The 18515-nt window shown below is 39.3% G+C and overlaps 1 protein-coding gene across 1 annotated transcript; it reads left to right on the top strand.

Annotated features, from left to right (window-relative positions):
* Nucleotides 1-6218: 6218 nt before the first annotated feature.
* Nucleotides 6219-16887, top strand: LOC142142813 (glutamine-rich protein 2-like). Its single transcript, XM_075200624.1, has 8 exons — nt 6219-6380; nt 7700-7821; nt 9578-9634; nt 9745-9846; nt 13128-13266; nt 13585-13672; nt 15609-15728; nt 16701-16887. The coding sequence occupies exons 1-8, from the start codon at nt 6246-6248 to the stop codon at nt 16772-16774; spliced, it is 837 nt and encodes a 278-aa protein (XP_075056725.1). The 5' UTR covers nt 6219-6245; the 3' UTR covers nt 16775-16887.
* Nucleotides 16888-18515: the final 1628 nt, after the last annotated feature.

The raw sequence follows: 18515 nt of genomic DNA, 5'->3' as shown, positions 1-18515 counted from the left end.
GGTAGTGAAGGCTAAATTTACGAGTTGAGGGGTCAAACTCATTTTCATGAGGTAATTTTACCTCATGAACACACATGAAAAAGGGCGCTTGCGTCGGGAAGTAACGCTCTTCCCCTGAGGAGGCCTGGGCTAGGCCCAAATGCATGACAAGAACCTTTTTAAGACCTTAAGTAGCTTGATTTGACTAGAATGCATGAGTATCATGCACGGGATAACTTGTTATACTATATACTGTCTTTGGTGACTACATAAGTACTTTTTAATTTCTTTTGTGGAGAAGCCCTTTAAAATGAAGAAAACCTCTGTGATTCAGCATGTACTCTAGTACGATGACTAGCATTCTCAGATCCATCAGAAAGATAAATATTCAGTCCATCACCACCAGTTATCAAGTCTACTGCTTAATTAAGCCTGAAAACCTTTCTGATTTAGGTGGGTCGGCGAGCATGTGTAGATTCACCAAGATAAGGCAACATTTTCTCTGTAAATCATGACAATAGAAAACCAGCCTTATCGCCATATTTTAGTAACTGGATCTGCTAATGTTAGAAGACTGCAAAACCGTAAGGTTGTGAAATACAAGTCTGTAGGGCAATATGTTACTGTTCAACAATAGGAAAAATACTTGCACTTCTGGCTATACACTGTGTATTTTTCAGTGGTATGATCTAAGTTGAGCTTATTATGTTATCTGAACCCAGCTGGAGAAGCTGGAGCAGCGAATGAGTCACTTGGAGTTGAAAACAGCAGGAGAGAGAGATGTGGACACGTTTCAGATTGATTTGGAGTCTATTAAGAAGTGTGTGGTAAGTAGACAAGTGTTTCTCTGAGTGGCATAAAAGAGCACAGGAAATCCTGCAGCAGTTTCTGGATTTTATGATTTTAAGTGCAGATGCAAGTGAGGCCCTGCTCTTCAAAATAGGATTTAAAAAAAAAAGAAAAGGAGTGGAGGAAGGGGAAGGAGCAGGACAGGAGGGAAGGAGAGAAACAGAATGTGAGGGGAGGAACTGAAGGTTTCTACCATCTGCATTTAAAAGTAAGGTGAGGTGTGTGCGTGATCAGGGGAGGGCTGGTAATTTTTTTTTGCTGGGGGACAAGACTCGGCTCAGCAGTCTATTAGGAACACTTTAAACTAAAAAAAATGCAGGTGGCCCTGTGACCCAGCCCAAGGTAGCCTAATATGGGACCGGCCTGGGGGAAAGTTGCCCCCTTGCTCCCCAGCCCAGCCAGCCCCTGTTTGGGATGAACAACAAGTTGACTGTATACCATCAGCAGGGGCATCATGTTCTAGACTAATACCCCATTCATACTGCACCAAAATCCCGGGTTTTTGCCGGGGCAAGCTCAAACGACCCGGGTCTTGGTGCAGTATGAATGGTACAAGTCAAAAATCCCGGGTCTAAAAACCCGGGTCTTCAACCCGGGATTTATCGAGCGGTAATTCCCCGGGTTGCACAGAAAACAAGCTGATTGGCTGTCTGCCTGTCTCTGGAGGATGATGTCATCGGTGGGAGCCCGTGGAAGATTGGAGAAGGAGTTTAGGAGAAATGGTGGATGGTGGAGTGCAGATCAAGCTGAAGCTGAATCAGAGATTGTTGGAGAAAATTGCTTTTATTTCACTGAAAAAGTGTGTATTAACAGCAATTATGACACACTGGATGGAGGAAGAGGTGCGTGAGCTGCTGAATGTCAGAGTGGAGGAAGAAATTTGAAGGCAAGTGACTGGGACTGTGAAGGATGCCACAGTGTACTACAACATCGCCAAAATACTCACACAACGTGGCATAAAGAGGACACAGCAACAAATCCTGAACAAATTGAAGTCCCTGAGGAAGCAGTAGACTAAAGTCCATGACCACGTGACATTCTAAAGTGTTGCATCCACTGCTGTTCCTCAAACGCTTCCACAGTAGACCAGAAAGCTTCTCCGTGGCTACGCTCTCTGGCACGCATGGTTCGGTTACTGGCAGCACTGAATCTCAAAATTGAGGCAATGCTGGCCCTGAGAAAAGCTCTCCTCCTGCGCATATACAGACACCGAGTTTTCTTCTGTTGTGCCATAAACTTCGCCTTCCTCCTCCTGAACTGGGACTGTGCAAGAGTGCACAGTGTCAGCAGCTGCAGCAAACTCTCATTTGCTGCATAAAACAGCAAAAACACACTAGTAAACATGAACTCTGGGCTACACAAAAGTGAGTCGTTGGCCATGATGAAAAGTAATGTGGTAAACAATCACCACCCACTTTTGCATCATCTTTATGCATCAAAAAACCAGTCACCTTTCAATGACATCACCATTTTTCAGCCAATGAAAACTGCTCTGGTGATGACTCCCACAAATTGCCAGGGCACAGACTTGTGCAGTATGAATGGGGTCAACCCGGGAAATTCCCGGGTCCGAGGTGCAGTATGAATGTTGTTTCTGAGCTGGGACGCTCCGAGCCCCGGCAAAAACCCGGCTTGAAAAACTCGGGATATTGCCGGGGCGGCAGTATGAAAGCGGTATAATAGACAGAAATAACAAATAATAAAAACTAAAAAGTCTTATACTTTATTATTATTTAGTAACGATATACAATCAATCTTATGAATCCCCATTAAATATAATAGGGAAATATTTGAAAATTGAAATATGTCAAAATGTATTCATTAAAAGTTTCTTCTTGAATATTTTTGAAGGAAAGGGACCCTCACCTTCTTTTAATTTATAAATATTAAGACATTATTTTCACTTTTCTCTTTTTTCACAAGCACATTTACCATATGTGAAGCCATTGGTTTTCTAATATTTTATTAATATTTGTAATGAGGACTCATAAGATTGATTGTGTATGATATATTTATATTTAATAAATATTAAAGTTTGGGACTTTGATTTTGTTATTGGTATTCACAAAGAGTCTAATGGGTATATTTACTAAACTGTGGGTTTTGAACAAGTGAAGATGTAACCTATAGCAACCAATCAGGTTCTAGCTGTCATTTTGTAGTAATAAATGCTAATTGGCATCTGATTGGTTGCTATAGGCAACATCTCCACTTTTTCAAACCCGCAGTTTAGTAAATATATCGCCCTAGTGCCTTCAATAGGAATACATGTGTTTTTTCTTCCTCTTTTGTGAATGTTAAATGGATTCAGCACAGCACCCCCACATTATAAATTAGATTAATTTATTGTGGGGTAAGGTTCTATTCTAGGGCGGGTATACTTTTGTTTTTCATGTGTAGACAGGGAAAACAATGAAAATAAATTAAAGTTTTGTTCATTTTATTGCTCCTCTACATTACTGTTAATTCACCAGTCAGATATCTTAAAGTACCTGACACACCTACTCACAATGTAGCCAGTGATTCAGGAGAATGCAGCAAATTAAATTATAGGTGTTTCAGCATTCTGAATTAGAAAATCTGGACAAATTAGGGTGACAGCTCCACCTGCAAAAACCGCTCCCAGATATGCCCAAATTGTGACATGATCTACCCATGCCATGACCATTTTGGATGTCCTCGTATTGCCAGACTCTGTCCCTCCCCAGCCACAAAGTAGTGTTTTTAATGTGCTTGTTACAATGAATGTATCACATATTTTTACATTGACTATATTGGTGGATCTTTACAGGTACATGGACATTGGTATCCACCGGTTATAGATCATATTCTCCATGTGTAACCCAATTACTTAGTGGAGAGAGTGTACTGGTGTAATTATTTATATTGTGCATTGCAACAGGATAGTTTTCAAATGATAGGTTTCCTTTTGAAAGCGAGAAGGTGGAGGGTTGAGGGAGAGCACCATCAAAAGGAGAAATATGGTGATTTATGGAGGATGAGAGAAATGCAGCATTCAGAAATAGTAGAACTCATAGATAGATAAATGTAATCACATTGGACATAGCTCATTTATAAATTATCTTCATTTCTGTGTTAATAACATGTAGTAAAAACTATTCTCTGCCCTGTGTGTGTTATTGTAGAAGGTCCTGGAGGACAGCTTCGCTAAGTTCCCCAGTCCAGATGAACTGAATAGTATGGTCCATTGGGAAATCCTGCGTGAGCTTGATGTGAAACGCCCAGTAAGGGAAAAAAATTACAGTTATACCTTTAACTACATGTAGGAATGCAGAATGTCACCCTTATTTGCCCTAACCTTAACCAGATCTTAAATCTGAGAATCGGGGACATTTATAATAATCACAGTCCCATTAGTTGTAATTCACTGAACGACAATGAAGTAAAGTGTTATATTTAATGACATCAGCGCATATTAGTAGCTGCTATTACTAAACTGCATCCTGGATTCAGTTCAGAATTTGACCATATAATAAGGGAATAGTGTGCCTGCAGGCTCCAAAGATGGACATCTGGCCCTGATGCAGATAGAGAATATATTAAAATAGATACCTCTTTTATGTAATAAGTCTCCCAAATTACACAATATAAATAATTGTCAGTAATGGTGATCTCTCCTTCACACTGCCTAAAGAACTGTATACTTTAAACTTTCAGCTGCAACAGTTGCAGAAAACAATGGATACGGGAGTGAGCCCCATATCAGAAAGCGTTAGCCAGAGAGATGAGAACACCAGTGGTATCACTCTACAGCTAGGGTACATCAGGTGAGTGAGGAGACCGGGGGCACAGAGTCTTTATGAGAGAGTGGTGCTATGTAGTCAATTGGAAATGTGAAGTGAAAACAGGAGAAATGATAATAAAAATTGGACAATATAATAGTGTAACATAAAGTCAGATATAGAACAGTTAAGAAGTGCGCGAGAGAATGAAGAGAGCCGGGGAAGCCGTATTTGTACATTGGGAGTATCTCTAAATACAACTTTGTTTCTCCATCCTAGTGTCTGATACCCATTCTAGTCATTCACTGTGTTGCATGGTGCTTGTGAATCTAAGAAAATTAAAGAGATTGCAGAGAGTATATTTCCTTAGAATTGTTTAATTGGACAATATAGATTATTTTCTGTTCTGTCACCAAGTGCTAACATTCAAGACACTGAGAAGGAGCTGAGGGAGCTGCGTGACAAGAAGGAATATGAAAAAGCCAGCGTGGAGCAGTCTGCAGCTGATAAACCCCTACACCTACAACAACAGGTCAGAACAGTAATACAAACAATAGACAGTAGGGGGTAAATGTACCAAGCTGCGAGTTTCTGGTGGGTTTGAAAACTGGAGATGTTGCCTATAGCAACCAATCAGATTCTAGTTATCATTTATTTAGTACATTCTACAAAATAATAGCTAGAATCTGATTTTAAAACTCTGTTCTACATAATCTACAAATGTGTTTATAGCTTTTAAGATACCGAGGTCCAGCACCACAACTAAGGGCACTGCTGTCATCAGGGCCGGATTAACCCTAGGGCTAACTGGGCTACAGCCCAGGGACCACGGGCATCGAGGGGGCCCTTGAAACTGCTCAGCAGCATTATTGCGGTCCTTCCCCGGCGCGCTGTAGTCTCCTTACTGAGGAGATCTCGTGAGTCTTACTCTCACGAGATCTCCTCAGTAAAGAGCGTACAGCGCGCCGGGGAAGGAGGGGAAGGAGGTAAGTGCCGGGGAGAGGGGCGGCTCAGATCACCGGGGGGGAGGGGGTGGCGGCTCAGATCATGGGGGGGGCCCTCACGGGGGAATGGAGGCCCCCTTAGCCCATGGGCCTCCATTCCCTTAATCCGGCCCTGACTGTCATACACAGGCACATGCTATAACATTAAAAGTACATCAGTTCTTGAGCCTTAAGGGTAAATTTATCAAGCTGCGCATTTTCGGCGACCAATCAGATTCTAGTTATCATTTATTTAGTACATTCTACAAAATGATAACTAGAACCTGATTGGTTGCTATAGGCCACATCTCCACAAACCCGCTGAAAACTCGCAGCTTGATAAATTTACCCCTCAGACTTTTCAGGATAAGGGTTTTTTTTCCATTGTTTGGCGCGCTTTGCCTAAAATATAGTAAAATACACGGCATCCTCATATTGCTTCTGTATAAACCCAAGGACTTACTATACAATACATAAGTTATATACTGCATTAGCTTGATTGAGAAAGTAGTATGAAAGTTCCACATGGTTCCATGCAGTTATTCAACTTCTCCTTATTTCTCTATTTCCCATTTCCTCTTTTAAATGTGTCTAATGTTTCCCACCATTTAATTTTGATGTTGCATTCCTCATTCTTCCCATCTTCTCTCTGGTTGGTCAGAAAGCCGACAAGTGTGCACTAGACAGTGATATGAGCCGGGAGGAGTTTGATGCCACCACAGTCCAATTGAATAACTTAATCAAGAATGTGATAAGCAGAGAGATTGGCCAGGAGCAGGACTGGCAGAAAGTTCTGCAAAAAATAAATTATGAAATGCAGAAGAAAGTGAGTACATCTATGTGTATGTATAGTATCTTGGGAATTGCTCATCCTGTTAGGAGTTGGACACTAAAGCAAATTGTAAGTTTTTTTTCTAAGATTATAGCACATTTAAAAGTGACTGGTTGTGATGACAGACAAGGATTATCCCAACAATGGGATTTGAATAATTGATTTAGTAGTGTAATAATGTATATATAATTTCCAAGGGTATATTAATTATGATCACTTAGCCTGTGTATGGGTAATGTTAATTCACAATGGAATCTGTGCTGCTTTTCTAACACTGGGGCAAACTGGAAGTGGTTTGTTTTGCATATGTTAAAGCTGGACATATACTGGAGTAAATGACACCAATTTAATTGCAATAATTCCTTATTGGAAATTTATTCTTACAACATATTGAGAATTTCATCCAGTATAAATAACAAATAAAATGATCAGCTTTAAAAGAGTAAACCTTCCTTGCAACAAATGCAGACACAGTCTTTGGAAATTAAATGAGTATGTACCACTTAGCTTTCTAACATTTATTAAATACCATTAACAAAATGTTAGCAAATCGAATGTTTATTTAATTTGATTTAATCTCATTTTTTGTTATGTTGGAATGACCCACTCTGTCCTCCTGAATATCCCCCGTAGCTATTTCCACTTCAGTTTCCACACCTCTCAAGATGTCAGTTATCTAGTGGGAGTATTTGCTCCTGGTTGTTTTACTGTAGAACTTGTGATGAGTTGCTCATAGAGCTGGTAAAGTGTAACCGGCACATTGGTGTTCTCTTGAAGTACTGACAGCAGCCATCGTGGTGTTTTCAGCGGGTTAAGAAGAGAAGGTCTGTCCTTGTTCTCATCTTTATTGTAGAACGTGCCTTGCTAAATTGTGGGATTGAGAGTAGTGACTGTTATATTTTAATGTCTCTGAACCAAACACCAAGGGAAGGTAGAGAGGAAGGTCCAAGTTTATCAGTATAGAAGAGTGTATGTCAGTGTCTATCCTAGTGCTAATACTGTATGTGCTATGTAGACTGATACACTGAAAGGATTATGTTTGTGACTGACGTTTAGAGTTACATCCATTATAAAATATGGTTGGTAATTAGGACATTTGGGGCAGTCCCCTGTCATTTCTGTCTGGGAATAAAGATCTGATGAAATAGCAGAAAACAGGATTCCTGCAATTCATGTCATATTCATATCTGAAGCTTTATTTCATTTGTCTACTTGCATATTCAGGATGTTGTACATCCACCTGCCTATATAACATACACAAAGATACCTGGATACAGATATGTGCCTATTGACTATATTATTCCACTTTACAGTTGGACCGCATGGCATTTAACACTATGAAAAAAAATGTAGAAAAACAGTGGAAAAAAATCTTCCATCTGCTCAAGAAGCGCCCTCCACAATATGATAACGATGAGGCTGCCGGTATCCGCAAGTAAGTATTGCTGTGTGTAGACAGCTAAGGATAATCCTGAATTTGCAGGGGGTGCTGCGGCTATGAAGCCCGGCAATAACGCCCCCGCTCCTTGCAGAGGCCTTGTTTCATGATACGCCAGTCCAGTCTATGCGATCTGGGCATATGCACATGACCATGCATGCTCAGAAGAGGCCCCCACTTCAATGTAATGATGCTCAGTGGGGATCCTGTGGAAGGGGCACTTGCCGCAGCCCATTGCTCCCCTGCCTATAACACTGGGAAAGCAGGGCTAGACAGTCACTGAGCTAGTTATGTCACCTATTAATTAATTGTATTTACTTCTGTCCTCACTCTGCACCATAGGTTGGTGTATAAAAATGGCAGAAGAAATTAAAAGTAATTACTAACTAGATGACGTTCTACACTCAGCATTTACTTAACCCCCAGCCTGTGATATGACAGTCACACAATAAGCATCTGTATTGAATGCAGGGATCTGGCAGTCAGCGACTTATAATTACAGTTGTAGCAACATTCCGATCAGTATAAGGGAAGTTCTCCCTAAAATGCCCAGGTCCCATACAGAAGTGGGTTAATATATAGCATAGAATGTGTAATATATGATTCAGTAGGAATTAGGAAAGGAGGTTTAATAATATTACACGACCAGCAGAGGCTGTTATTGTACACTGTCTATGGATTAACTTGACACACAAGCACTTATTTACAGGCTTTCCAATTAGTTGCAATGTAATGTTCAGTTTGCACTGAACTACAGCAACCAATCAGACACATGCATTCATTGTCTAACGGGTGACAGGTAATTGCTGATTGGTTGCTGTTTCAGCACAAACCTTGGACCTAATTGCAAGTTTACTAGTTAATTTGTACAGTCTGTGGCTAGCACATGGTTATATCAAATATGCCTTCCACTTAAATTTTACTGGTTTATTTGGGTTTCTTTGAAAAGTTTAATTTGTAATAAACTGATCTTAGAACCTACAACTATAACCACCTGGTCCTCTACTCACAGCACTAACTTGCAGCTAGTATTGGGCAAATCTCCTGAGGTTCCATTTTTATTCATTTGTGATATGTGAACAATAATTAAGTTGTGGTAATTCTTGATAAACAGAATTAGTTATTTTTGAGATATTTTATTTATCTTTTTTTTCTACAATTTGATTTCAACAATTTTTCCACTGCAATGTTTATCGATTCCCCTCTGGATGCATTTTTTGCTATTTAGGTCTTAATTGGATCAAGGACCAATTATAATTGTATTTGTTAATATTAGAGCCACCATATTGCAGACATAGAATGGCAGCTCCACAGTCTGACACCTAGGGACAGATTTAGTTGATCGTGATGTTAAAAATTAGTGCTCATTTATGCTTGCACCTCTATGTGGTGCGAGTAAATATGAGCGTTATTCCTGTAAAAAAAAAATCTGCGCAAGGTGTCTCGTGGCTGTTCCAGAGGCACCTTGCGTGGATATTTCTACAATTGAAATCCCCCTTTAGTGTTCAAATTACCATGAAATATGGAAGACAACTTCCAACACCTTTTGAACTTTTCAAACATGGAAGAAATTAAAGTTTTCAACATGATATCACTTGATGTAGGGAAAAAGATTAGGTGTATATGTCTAAAAACAATGTAACGTGGATTGGCCTGTGGAGGATAATCATACAATCATACGCTATCATTTCATACTTAATTGAGAGCAGTTGGGGTTGCACAATGTTTTAACCTCTACATCATTTACCCCCAGGCAGTTGATTGCAAGATTTAATTGTGACCACCCCGTGAAAATGGCGGTGCTAGGGCAGTAAGTGTTTTTTTGTAGACATTTAAATTATTTAACATAACACGTGTTCTGCCTGTGACCTATGCTGATTAACATATGTATTCCCTTGTTCGACTCATTTTTGTGAACAGGCAGATACTACCCATCCCAAGCCTTGCTCGGCTACAATCTCGTCGTTCCAGCCGGCTATACACATTATATGACCTCGAAGAAGTCCAGCAGCATGGCCGCAGGTTAGTAGAGGGAAGAGGCATATGTCACATGATCAGAGGCGGAACTAGCAAGCTGTGGGCCCCGGTGTGGGGTGAAGGGAACCGGGGCCCCCGAGCATCTGCATCTGCCATGCAGCAGGCCCCATTATCTCGATGGGGCTTGGTGCACAGCACCTGTCCCACCAATGGTATTTCCGCCACTGCACATGATCCATGACATTTTGCTGCTTGTAAGTAAACCCCGTCCCCTATTATTAGCTGTAAATGATTGGCTGATTAATTATCAGATTCTGATTTTTATGAAGATCAGAAGTGGATAAAGATATTCATATATTACTTTTTATAAATTACCTCAATACACAAAGCTATTGATTTATTCGGTGAATATTTCATGGTATAAACAAATACCCTAAAAGCCACAGGAGTTCCGTGCCCATATTAACGTAAAAAAGCTCAGGGCGCAGAACCCATAACCTCACAAATTACAATGATGTGGGCATCACTTAAATGGTCCTAAACTCACCAGTTATACAGATTGATACAGGTGATATAGATAAACACACATGGGACATTATTATATGTATTATATATGCTCTATATGGAGATATACATCATTTTTACAATAAACTATTTTTTTCAGCATTAGCAGTAACATGTTTTCTTTGCATCAGGTTCTGAGTTGGAGAACTCTTATCCTGCAGTAAATGTTCTGTCACTGAATTAAAGCCCCTCCTGTAGATTTCATCAATTTTTCAGAATGTTTTTTACCAAGATTTATTTAGATGATTAAACGTTTTTGGAATTTTATTGTGAATTGTATTGTCAGAACGGTATTTATTCCAGATTTTTAAGCATACCAGTTCTACCACTTATAATATTATATTGTACCCACGCATTAGATCCCTCCTTCTGTCCTGTGCCCATACATCATTCCTGAAGCAGATGTCCCCACCTATAGTAAATATGAGGGGAGAGGGGATTATATGTTGCAGTATGTTCTCACTGACTTTTTTTGTTTGTATGTTCATGTTTAAGAAGTTACATAATTTTACATGATAAATAGCAACTTCAAATCATTGAAATTTCTTTAATAAGATGAAATACAGTGGAGCATAAAGCAATTGTATAGAATCCATGACCGTATGCGCCAGGACATGGAGAAAGTTTAGCTACATTACGGGTGATCCATTAAGGCCAGCACTAGCAGCATTAGAAATCAATTGTGTGCCCATTGGGCAATACTTTTAGTGAAATGCTTTTTACACCATCCACATGAATTTTATAGTGGAAAATTTACTGCGGCTAAATGCCCCTTCCCAGCCCTGATCACCCCCCGAAATCATAGGCTGTAATAAGTGTCCTTTGGGTATGAAGACGGAGCAGACAGGGCTGTGCTTTCTGGTGTATGGGCCAGTTCTGGGCATGCGCAGACTGATTTTGAGTATGATACGCTCAAAATCGGCAGATACGTGCCTTTATGACTTGCGTCCAGAGTCTTATTTAATTAGAAGGGACAATTTGTACGTAAATGTACTGTGACCATAGTAAGTAAGTAGGCCAGTCCTGCTTGTAATAGACTGTCCCATCAGTCAGATCTTTTGTCCTGACTACCGGAATTCTAGGAGGTATATGGGACTGGATCATGTATAAATAACTTATGGTATAAATTTATTTAAAGGAAGTAGTGCAGGGTGCTTATTTATATAATTGCACATGCACTTATTTTTGATATTCTGTATATTTTGGTAAGGGAAATCGTTATTTCTGACACCAGGGTAGAAAATTAGTTTTTCCTGTTTTAACCTTTCTAAAGCAAATGCCTAATTCTGATGTATATATCTGATACAATGAGCCTTTGTGGATGGAAGCCTTTTGTGTATTGTAATGTGGGAAAATGGCTTGTTTTGGTTTGTGATGTTCTGTGGGAATGTGTATTCTGAAGAAAGACCCCATATGTTAATTGGGTCTTTTGATGTGTGAGGTTTCACTTGGAGACAGGAAGGTTTCATTTAAAATGTGCTGCTAGATTTCCTGCGTCTAAAACAAAGATGCAGGACATCACAGCATTTCTAGAATTTCACAGATAAGTGTAAATATTAGTAGCTTTGCAATGCATGTAAATATATGTTTTGGTAAACAGGTTAAAACCTGATTCTAAAAATAACCTGTGTCCAAAGCTGTATAAAAAGCACTGTACTGTACACTGAAATGTTTCATTCTGATGTTCCATCTGACCTAACCACTGATACCTTTAATCAGTGGAACTGTCCTTCTCAGGGCACTTGAGGGCAATAAAACATCACTCTTTGCTTCAAGACCTTGCTTGACAACTTCTTCAATATTGCTGTAATCCTGTGACCTGCAGTTTACACCCTAAATCCAATCCGTTCACTGGCTGTTCCTGTGGAAGGACCCAGCTCTCCAGTACCACCGCTCTTCCGCTACCCTGCAGCTCTGGTCAGAGTGATAGGCCAGCGGGGATCCATCCACAGCAACCCTGATCCATAATAAGAGGTCTGGAGTTACCAACCCAAATGTACCAGCACAGGAGTACACTAGCAGTGAGAGTTACCCAGAAGGAACGTGGTTCTGAGCGCCATAAAGGAGCTCAGTGGTGGCAGCATTGTAAGCCCCTCCTACTGCGGCAAGAGGGCGCATTTGGGATAACGTAAGGAAATGGTGGCAAAGTAAGCCCAGCCGCTTCCCAGCAACAACAGACTGGGTGGCATAGGCGGTTCATCCTGTCACAGTATATATTTTATCAAAATAGAGGACAATTAGAAAAATACCTATTATTTTCAAACCACGTAATGCTCCAGCATACTGCCTCAAGCAATTTGTATGATCAACAGCACCAATTTGGATTTTTAATGGGGGCCACATGTTGTAATTTATAGATATCTGTGAACTGAGGGTCTCTGCTTATTTGATTTCAGGATGCGGCTTGTGGTAATGTATTGTGTATGGGGAGAAAGACTGGATCCTTACCCACATTTAACTGAACATATTCTGTACTCTATAAAATCTCATACCACAATCTAAGATGATACCATTGATTCTTCTATTCCTCTCATCCTTTGACATTTATTAAGTGGCTCTACTGAATATTTTCCGTCCTCTGCCTGAACTTTGCACCTCTCCACAATGGCTGCAAAGCTCTTGCACACATGTTGCTGTGATTTTGACCGTCACTAGGCATGGCTAAGTAATATACAACAGTATGAGTGTGCTGGAACTATGAAGAGGACTGTATGAAGTGGTGGGACTCATTTCATCCTCTCTGTCTTTTATCTATTACATAGTGGCGATTATGGATATACATCAAGCGCCCGCAGCTGTGGTGGAAAGCACACGCTAACCTTTTCGCGTTGTACCAGACTGCAGGGCATCAACACCCCACAGGGCCCTCAGGAGAAAGAAAGTGTGGTGGGTGGCCTGAAGGTAAGTGAAAGGAGAAATGAGTGAAATAATGATAATATAGACTTGCTACCATAAACTGAAACCCACGTAAAAACCTGTTACAATTTACTCGCTATACTCTTTTATCCCTGTTTCTTTACCATATTTCTCTAACTTATTATATGTCTTTTCTTGCCCTGCTTTTAAGGCATATTTTATCTACTGCATCATAAACTAGAGCTGCTACGATTTATTCCCCCACATCCTGCGTTATCCTACTCACTTCTCTCTGCTGCCCAAATTTTCTCACATATACTCTTTGCTCTTTATTATTTTTTTTTAATTCCAAAATTCCACCAGCAAAGGGAGGCAAATATTCCCCGTTTGGATGGGCAGAAGTACCATGGCGGGAAGGATATGCATTTTCCAGACATTTGCACCAAGGATGGTAAGGAACAAACTAATTTTTACTCATCGTTAAGAGAGTTCAAAAGGTGGGAATGGTGTGCTAGGGGGAAACCTGGAGGGAGGAGAACATTTTTACCACTGATTCTGCAGACTCCCTCTGTGGTAGGAAGGAAGTTACATAGTAAGATTTAATTTCCGAAAATGTAGAGGCTGATATAAATTGTTGTCCTATGGCAGCAACTAAACAACAACTTCTATGTTAGTTTGACTGCATTTTGGCTGGTAAACTGCTTAGAGCTGCTACATTAGGAATAATTCCGTAATATGATCTCGAGGAGACAGAAGTGTGAGATGAATCAGGAATCCATGCTGTGGTGTTATTGGGTAAATGCAGATGAATATATTAGAGAAAATATGAAAAAATCATATAAAGTTATTATTGTGTTTTATTTATATATAGATCAGACATATTACGCAGCTCTGTACAATGAGGGGATATAAATAAGCTAGTTACAATACTATGAAACAGAAGGTAAAGATGGTTCTGCCAAAATGAGCTGGTGAAAGTTTGTATGGCTAATGTAAGGTAGAAGCATTACCAGACACCGGTATTGAAGCAGCCATTGGTGACTGGCATCTACCGGTGGTGTTGTATGGTATGGTTAGAATGAGCAGCGAGAGTGGAAGGTGGAGACATAGGGTTGTGAAATGGAAGAGTCAGAAGACCACAGACAAAATATTTGTGTAACCTAGATGTCTATCCTGGTTCTTCTTTTCGCTCAAATGCCAAACTGGAAATGATCATAAATACATGTAACCCCTTTACCTTAACCAGGGAGCTTAAGAGAGTGGTGGACCACATACGGGGCTGTTTCTGCTAATTCAGTTACGCATCTCAACATGGATCACAACTTTTCAGTGAATGGTTGAAACATAGAAATAACAGGGTGTTAACATGTAACAGGCAATCAATGTATTTATAATCCAAAATGTTATAGATATGAAGACCACACAGAAGTATATAAGCAGCTCAACCTCAAGCCAGTCACTCATGCAGCAGAATCAAAATAGATCTGGAAACAATTTGAAAATAGAGGGGCTCTTTCATAGTGTAGTAATCTCTGGATCTTCTGTCATGTAGACTATGCAATATTAGTTATGTCAATGCGATCAGATATGATTTAGAGCAGAGATGTCCAAATTCAGTCCTCAAGGGCTACCAACAGTTCATGTTTTCAGGATTTCTGTCTGTAGAAACAGGTGAGATACTGACCCAGCCAAATACATTAACTCACCTGTGCATGATTAAAGAAATCCTGAAAACATTAACTGTTGGTAGCCCTTGAGGACTGAACTTGGACCACCTACCTATTAACACCTACCACTTAGTAAAACCTACCACCTACCTAGTAACACCTGCCCCATACCTACTAACACCTACCACATATCTGCTAGCTGAATGAGCTTGCATCTCAGATTAGGATACAGATGGTATGTCACACGGCTCTGTGCAGATGGATCTTTGGTAATGTGTGTGACATGAGTGACAGAACAGAAGCTGGTAATAATAAAATATTATTTGTTTTTCTTTAGGCAAAGAAGGAGTGACTTGAAATATTTTGAGATTATCTGGGGGGAATTCAATTATATTAGCACCCCAATAACTTTATTATCGTTATTTTGGTAAATTCAACACGGCTTTCTGCTGGCGGCTCAGGGAGCTGCGAGCAAAAAGCCGGCGTTGAAATTACCGTAATAACGATAATAGTGCGCAGGCCACGTTGCTTTTTACAGTAACGCGGCCAGTTGAATTCAGTGTGGCTTACATATTACTTCTTCAAAATATACAAGTTGTTTAAATAGGCTTCTGACTATCAGACAACTGCTCTCCTAAAATAATCTTTGGTTGGTTAAACAGATTGTCAATATTATTAATGTTACATTTTTTGATCATTATCTTGATTTAAATGTCATAGGAAATTCCAAATCCCGTCGCAAATGTTCTCAGGGATCCCAAATAACTCTGCCCGCATTGGGTGGCAGTACTTCTTCTGACAGCCTTCATCAGAGTGACAAGTCCAAGAGAAACAGCTCAGGTATCTTATTTATGTACAGATAATGTAATTAAAGAAACAAGTTTACTGCAATTGAAGAGAATGTAGCATAACAGTCATTTAGATTTCAACGTGCAACTGATTTGGTAGTGGAAACAGCTTAGAGCCAATATAGAAACAGTGTGTAATAAGCACCCTGGGGGGAGAGAGCACTGTTTAAATACAAAACAGACACCAACTTCAACTTCTGCAAGATCTAGGTAACGTTCTTGTCCAAACTCTGCACAAACCCCTAGACCACTTGGTGGCTCTTATTATCCTTCACACCTCTACTTTCTCACACAAAAACACCACATGCTGTCTTCCTTTGGACCTACCTCATATTGTCCCTATTATGTTCACTCCCACTCACACTGCTCTTTTCTGTTGAGGAAGCAAGGTGGACATTCAGTCATCATTTTTAAAACCACATACCTTAATTAATGGTAGATGAACACAAACGGATGTTATATGGTATGTATAGACTAGATTGATACTATACCACACAGTGGTTGTGCATATGAGGACGAGCAGTAACCAGAGAGAGTTTATTTTGCTTAAAGTTGTGTGTATTAAGACTTCTAAGCAATAAGACAATCTGGACTTTACCCTAGAATAATCAAAATTTTGGAATGGGTTGAAGTAGTGTTATGTCTTACCAAACTTTTAGCCATTATTATATCTAGTGTTTTTAACCAATCCAAGGGAGACAATAACTGTACTTACATAATGCTGGGCTTGATGTGCATTAAATGTATGAGTGTGAGGTATTTTGATTTTTCTTTCAATAAATTTGATTGTCGGGGTTTATTTTTAAAGATAAGTCTACCAGGACTTAATATTAGTAATAGTCTTTCCCAACAATGTATTAAAAGGATATTAGGCTTAACCATTTTGGTGATCTGAATTCTTATAAACAGCCAATAAAGAGAATGTTAATTGTTAATGTTTTGTTTATTGTATATTCTATGCCAGGTTATCCAGGAAGATATCAGCAACCTCCTCAGGAATTTCTTGCTTATGCATCTGCAAGAAAGATATCAGGATAACATTTTGTGGAAAGGATTGATCCGCCCCAATATTAACTTAATCTTAATGCAGTCAATGTCTAATAAACCAAAGCATTACAAATTAGGCTGAAATAAATATATTATGATATTAAGATGTTTCCAACTGTTCATTTCTTCTATTACAGATTAAAGTTTTCTCATATTAAGGGAAAAGGAAGATTCAATATTCTCTCATGCAATTAAAGCATGTGTGAAATCTTAATAAGCTGAGATGTTAGGAAATATATATTTCCAAACCCCACACTGCAAGTTTGCCTCTAATAATTGCTGTTTTAAATCCCGTTGGCAAAATGGCCAAAAATCTGTGATTTTATAAATATGTGTGTGTGAAAAGTGGATTTTGGAAGCTGAGTGAAAGTCAAAATGGATTCCTGAAGTTAAGATGGTGGTTAAAATAGGTTCTTATAATAGCCTCATATTCAAATGTACTATAGACACGATGAACTTGTGTTTGATAGTGTCCCTTCTAGAGTTTAAATGTTGGAAATAGTAAAACATATCCTTTTCCTCTGTATGACTATATGTATTGTGATTAACAAATGTATCCTGTTGATGTCATTCATGCAAAAAAAGGAAGAGCTTTGGTCATAAAAGGTTTTAACAAGGAACTGTTCTTACTAACTCCAGATGCTCTATACATAAACAATGTCTTAATTTAATTAACTTTAGGACTATAGAAAGCTGTCATGTGTATGTATTGTAACAAAGGGAGGAATTTAGCTTGCAATCTGCAGGGAAAGGGTGCAAGCAGAGTAACACATTTGTGCAACAGTGCACCTAGTTTGAAAATAAGTAGGTGGAGGACATGTGTGGAAAAATAATGGTATAGAGTCTGATTTAACTTACATGGTTTGGAAGTGCCTTTTCCCACAGCTACAGGGCCTGTCTGCAGTAAGAGTAATCAAACAGAAGCAACTGATGAGATCTCCCTTTTAAAGGGAAGGTGGGAGTATCATCTTCCCATCAAGCTAAGGCTGAGGGATGAGTGTCAGGTATAAAAACCTGTTTGTTTTACTGTTCAGTGTGACCGATGCTAGGAAAGCTGGTCGGTGTCTAGAGAGCTAGTCTGTGTTTATATAATGTTTAGGGTCAAAGGGATCTGTACGGAATATTTATGTTGTCAAGTACTTTACCATCCTGACATTAAAACAATGTAAAATGGCAAGAAGTTGATTGTGCTTGTTTCACCAGAACTGTGCTCTTGTCACAGTATCTTTATGGTGTGAGATCGTGCTCATGATATGGTACTCAAAATAGTCAATGAATTTCTGAATAGGCACTAAAAGTTAATTCTCTTGTAATGGTAGAAGTTATGTTTTCCTGGTTACATGTTCACTATCCTGCAGTAATGCATGCTTTGTTCGTTACAGTACTTGCTCCTGTTTCTTATTAAATTAGGATAAATGCCAGCTCATAATTGTATGTATACTCATGTTGGGATGTCTATTCTTGCTTGAACTAGACATCTGTGCAGCACATAATAAAAAAGGTTTGTCTTTCATTTGACTCTGCATCCAGGAATATAAATTTTTAGAGATGTTCACTGCCCCCGTGTTCTGGTTTTGGTTTTAGTTTTGGATCTGCATTAACTTGGTGTTTTGGTTTTGGTTTTGGCAAAATCGCCCTTATGTGTTTTGGTTTTGGATCTGTATTTTTTAGAAAAATTGCTAAAATATGCTAAAATCACATAATTTTGCTCTTTTTTTGTTCCTACATTATT

The sequence above is a fragment of the Mixophyes fleayi genome, chromosome 3, assembly GCF_038048845.1.
Source record: "Mixophyes fleayi isolate aMixFle1 chromosome 3, aMixFle1.hap1, whole genome shotgun sequence".
Lineage (NCBI taxonomy): Eukaryota > Metazoa > Chordata > Amphibia > Anura > Limnodynastidae > Mixophyes > Mixophyes fleayi.
Note: the sequence above shows the minus strand (reverse complement) of the source record. Positions and strands in the feature narration are given on the sequence as shown.